At 43.9% G+C, this 4,186-nt stretch overlaps 1 protein-coding gene across 1 annotated transcript; it reads right to left on the bottom strand.

The window, feature by feature from the left end:
* Window positions 1–1,958: 1,958 nt before the first annotated feature.
* KRTAP29-1 (keratin associated like protein 29-1) lies at window positions 1,959–2,993 on the bottom strand. The gene has a single exon (XM_047706019.1). It carries the CDS (start codon window positions 2,991–2,993, stop codon window positions 1,959–1,961), a length of 1,035 nt encoding a protein of 344 aa, XP_047561975.1.
* Between the last annotated feature and the right edge of the window lie 1,193 nt (window positions 2,994–4,186).

Raw genomic sequence — 4,186 nt, 5'->3', positions numbered from 1 at the left:
TAATTTAATTCCTGTTCTCCTTATGCCCCATTATCTTCCTATAGGCAGCTATTTTATTTTCTTTAAAGCATATCCTCCAGCAGACAGCCTTCAGACTTCATCTTCACTGTCACCTCTCCTTGATATCTAGCCTGCTGGCCCACACTACAGATTTGGACATACCAGCCTCCAAAATCATATGAGAAAATTCCTCTTGTTACATCTCTTTATATATATCCTTTTGGCTCTCTCTGGAGAACCAGACCAAGAGAGTACCTCATGGAAAGAATGACCTCTTGCTGCCTACCCACCGTCCTAGTGGTGGACACAGATTTCCTTTAAAATCTGTATTATCACAGAAATGTGAGCATCCTCAACTATGCCCCCTTATAGACCCATGTAAGAATGTTCTGAGTTTCAGACTTAAATCATTTCACAGACCCAGAGCCTTTGGTTAAAGGGGAGGCCAGATCCCCTTGAGGAAGGACTCTACATAATTGCTACAAGTACACTCTGCAAACCTCCCTCTAATCTTTCCCAAAAGAAAACCAGTACAGGGCGCCTGGGTGGCTCAGTGAGTTAAAGCCTCTGCCTTCAGCTCAGGTCATGATTCCAGGGTCCTGGGATCGAGTCCCGCTTCAGGGTCTCTGCTCAGCAGGGATCCTGATTCCCCACGCCTCTCTCTCTCTCTGCCTGCCTCTCTGCCTACTTGTGATCTCTGCAAATAAATAAATAAAATCTTTAAAGAAAAGAAAAGAAAGGAAAGGAAAAGAAAAGAAAACCAGTCCAGCCATTTCTTAAATGTTTAGTTTTGATAATTACATAATAGGACTATTTGGTCAGGTATTTCCTTAGACTAATTATTTTTAAAACTGCCTCTTAAAATGTCAAAAACTTAAGCAAACAAACAACAGCCATAAATTTCAAATTTTACATTTTATTTAAATTGTCCATTAGGTGAACTGATCATTAAAACCAGGGTCAAGGGGTGCCTGGGTGGTGCAGTCATTTGGGTGTCCAACTCTTGGCTTCGGCTCTGATTGTTATCTCAGGGTTGTAGGATCCGGCTCTGCACTCAGCGCAGTCTACTTAGGACTCCCTCTTCCTCTGCCCCTGCTCTTGCTTGCTCTCTCTCTTTCTCTCTCTGGAATAAATAAATAAATCTTTTTAAAAAAACAGTGTTAAGTTAATCAACCCTTAGCTATTCTCAATGGCCAAAAAGCTTACTTTCTTTTAGTCTATGGCTTCCCTAGACCATTTCAGTCTTCGGCTTCCCAAGTCTGTTCACTGTGGGGAAATGGAGTCTACTCAACTCAAAAGAGCTTTTGGTGATATAAAGATTGGAAGCCAGGGGATTGTTTGTCCTTTCTCCCTTCCAACTTGAGCATCTGTAATTGCAGACACCGACCACCCTTTCAGACTAAAGCAGATCCACTAATTTAGAGGGCCCGAGGTCATCATGTCCAAATGTGACCTGAAGGAAATCTATGTAGGGGTATATTGAAGGGAATGAAAACATTCCGAAAGTTTTGTTCAATCACTCACATTTTTATTAGCAGTTGGCAACAAAGGAGTCTTTTTAAAGACTGGACAACACCAAAAAGAAGGAAAGAAAGAAAGAAAGAAAGAAAGAAAGAAAGAAAGAAAGAAAGAAAGACTGGAGAGAAGGCCCTGCTGATGTGAAATGAATTGACAAAATGAGGAAATGCAAGTTGTAGTGTGGACCAGGCTTACAGAAATGTCCTCCTTGATGAAGAAAGATCTCTTAGTGGCTGGAAAAATTCCCTCATCAGCACCTGGTGAGAATGTGGGGATGGACTCAAAATGAAGTTAGCACACAGATAGAATTTGCCCTCAGCCAGAAGAGAGCACCATGGGGTGGCAATGCACTTGCAGATAGTGGCAGACCACAGGGTAGATGGGAAGAGTCCTGCATCAGTGAATTGTTGCCTTATGGAAGCTGGATTCGTGACTGGTGGTCAGGAAGTTGGCGAGCAGGTGTTGGTTTTGCAGAGACTTGGGGCAGTTGGCCGAAAGCAATTGCAGCCACTGCTGGATGATTTGCCTAAACCTGTCACACAGCAAGCTGGTTGGCAGGAAGGAGATTTGTAGCCACCTTGGTTGCAAGAAGTGGATCCATCACAAGTTGGTTGGCCAGAAAGCACAGTGCCACAGGAAACTCTTTTGCAAGGGTTGTTTACAGAACATGGGAGCTGGCAGTTAGCCACTGGCTGACAGATGAAGGATATAGAAGACATTGGTTGGCAGTGAAGTGGCTGGCAAGGTGAGGACACACAGCATGTAGGATTGCAAGAACTTAACACACAAGTTGATGGCTGGCAGGGAACAGGCATGCAGGGAACCAACTGGCAAGTCTTGAAAATGTACCAGATGGGTTGGTAATAAGTTGATTTGCAGAGCTGATCTTCACCATTAATGGGTTGACAAGAACCTGCCTGGCAGCAAGTTGGCTGGCATGGGCTAGCTGCACAGATGGTTGGTGGGCAAGAATTTTCAATACAGGAAGTTACCTCAGAGCAGGATGGCTGGCCGGACACAGTGTCACAGCAGACCGATTGGCCACAAGCTGACTGACATGATCTGGACACAAAGACAGTTTCTTGGCAGGAGCTTTGCTGGTCGAGGCTGGCTTCACAGCAATTTGCCTGACAACTGGTAGATTCCGTGCAGGAGGGTTGGCATGAGCTAACCAGGCAAGGAGGCTGACCAGTTCCAGATTCATAGCCGGCTGTGCAGGAGCAAATGGGTTGGCAGACAAAACCAACGCAAGAAGTTGCTGGAAGGCAGGTAGGTTGGCAAGAAGCAGGTTCACAGGCACTGGGGGTACTGCTGGATGGCTGACAATTTTCTTGGCATGTGACCAGTTGCCACGTTCTGCTCCTGCAGGAACTAGGCAAGCAAATAGCATTTCGGAAGCCACCACCATTTGAGCACACGAAAGTGGGCACGGCTGGAATGGCTATGGCGGTTCCGGGACAACAGCTGTCCCCCATGGCACTGGTGTTAACCTTGCTAGGATGTTGCAAACTCAGTATACCTGAGTGCGAAAGACATCTAATACATGGGGGCTTTTATAGTCCTTCACTAGGGGTGTTGGTACAACTTAGAGCATCTTTCCTTGTTATTGTTTCTACTCATTTGCCTACAAACATCTGATTAGCAGGCTTCATGAGCCTGGATAGATATTGTCCCCACTTCAAAAACTTGTCGGTTGAGTTGAGAGTTCTCTTTGCTGAGTTTGGATTCCTTGATGGTTCCTGCTCTGGGATGAGCTGTCTCTTTTACAGGTTGTTCTCCAGCTGCCCTGAAGCAGGCCTTTCTCTGAACTAACCTCTCATCAGGAGGCCTCAGCCCAGCCAAAGCAGCCTGTTCTTCCTCCAGGAATGCAGTTCTGCACCATTTAGATGATCAGGAAATGAAACCTTGACCCAGTTCAAAGAGGGTGATGTACGGGATGGTGAATAGAAAACCAGGCAGTGCATCCCAAGGGCACGTCAATATCTCCACCTCTAAGAACCTTCTTCCCATTTGGTTTTCCTGAAACTCAGTTTTATTAGTACCACTAAAAATAATAGCAGCAGTAGTAGTAGGAAAGGTTTCCATTCCATTTATAGCATACTTACTATATACCAAGTCATTGACTTCGTTTCTCATTGAATCTTGCAATAACCTTAAGTAGAAGGTTTGATTCTCACTACTATGTTAGAAGTATAGCAAAACCAACTCAAAGAGTTTAAATCCTGTTCCCAAAATTTTGCAAGCGATAAAATGTTGAAATAAGGTCCAAACCTAGTTTAGGCTGACCCCAAAACCTCTGGTCTTAATTACCTGTTAGACCTCCTAACTCTGGAGTGGAAGAAAAAGACTATAACCCAGTGATTGAAGACTGACATTTGTATAGCTGTATGCTGACTCTTGGGCAGGTGGCCCAGGCTCTATGCTAGGGACCATTCATCCACTCCAGTGACTAGATTAAACCAGTATGAGTTCTTACCTCTACTTATCCATACACCTAAAGACAATCTTTTAATCTGGAAATTTTAATAACTACAAAATATTTTGCCAAGGATTAAATCATATTATGGAGTTTACAACATATAAATTCTATAAATATAAAACTACAACAACCAATAGCTATATTAGGACATCACTGCAAAATAATTTTAGTGTTAAATCACCCTCTTCC

This window comes from Lutra lutra, chromosome 16, assembly GCF_902655055.1.
Source record: "Lutra lutra chromosome 16, mLutLut1.2, whole genome shotgun sequence".
NCBI classification, from domain to species: domain Eukaryota; kingdom Metazoa; phylum Chordata; class Mammalia; order Carnivora; family Mustelidae; genus Lutra; species Lutra lutra.
This window is presented reverse-complemented; position numbering and strand designations above follow the sequence as displayed.

Bases quoted from the DNA above. Each gene is read 5' to 3' on its own strand.
- KRTAP29-1 (XM_047706019.1), bottom strand. From the start codon at position 2,993: ATGGGGGACAGCTGTTGTCCCGGAACCGCCATAGCCATTCCAGCCGTG.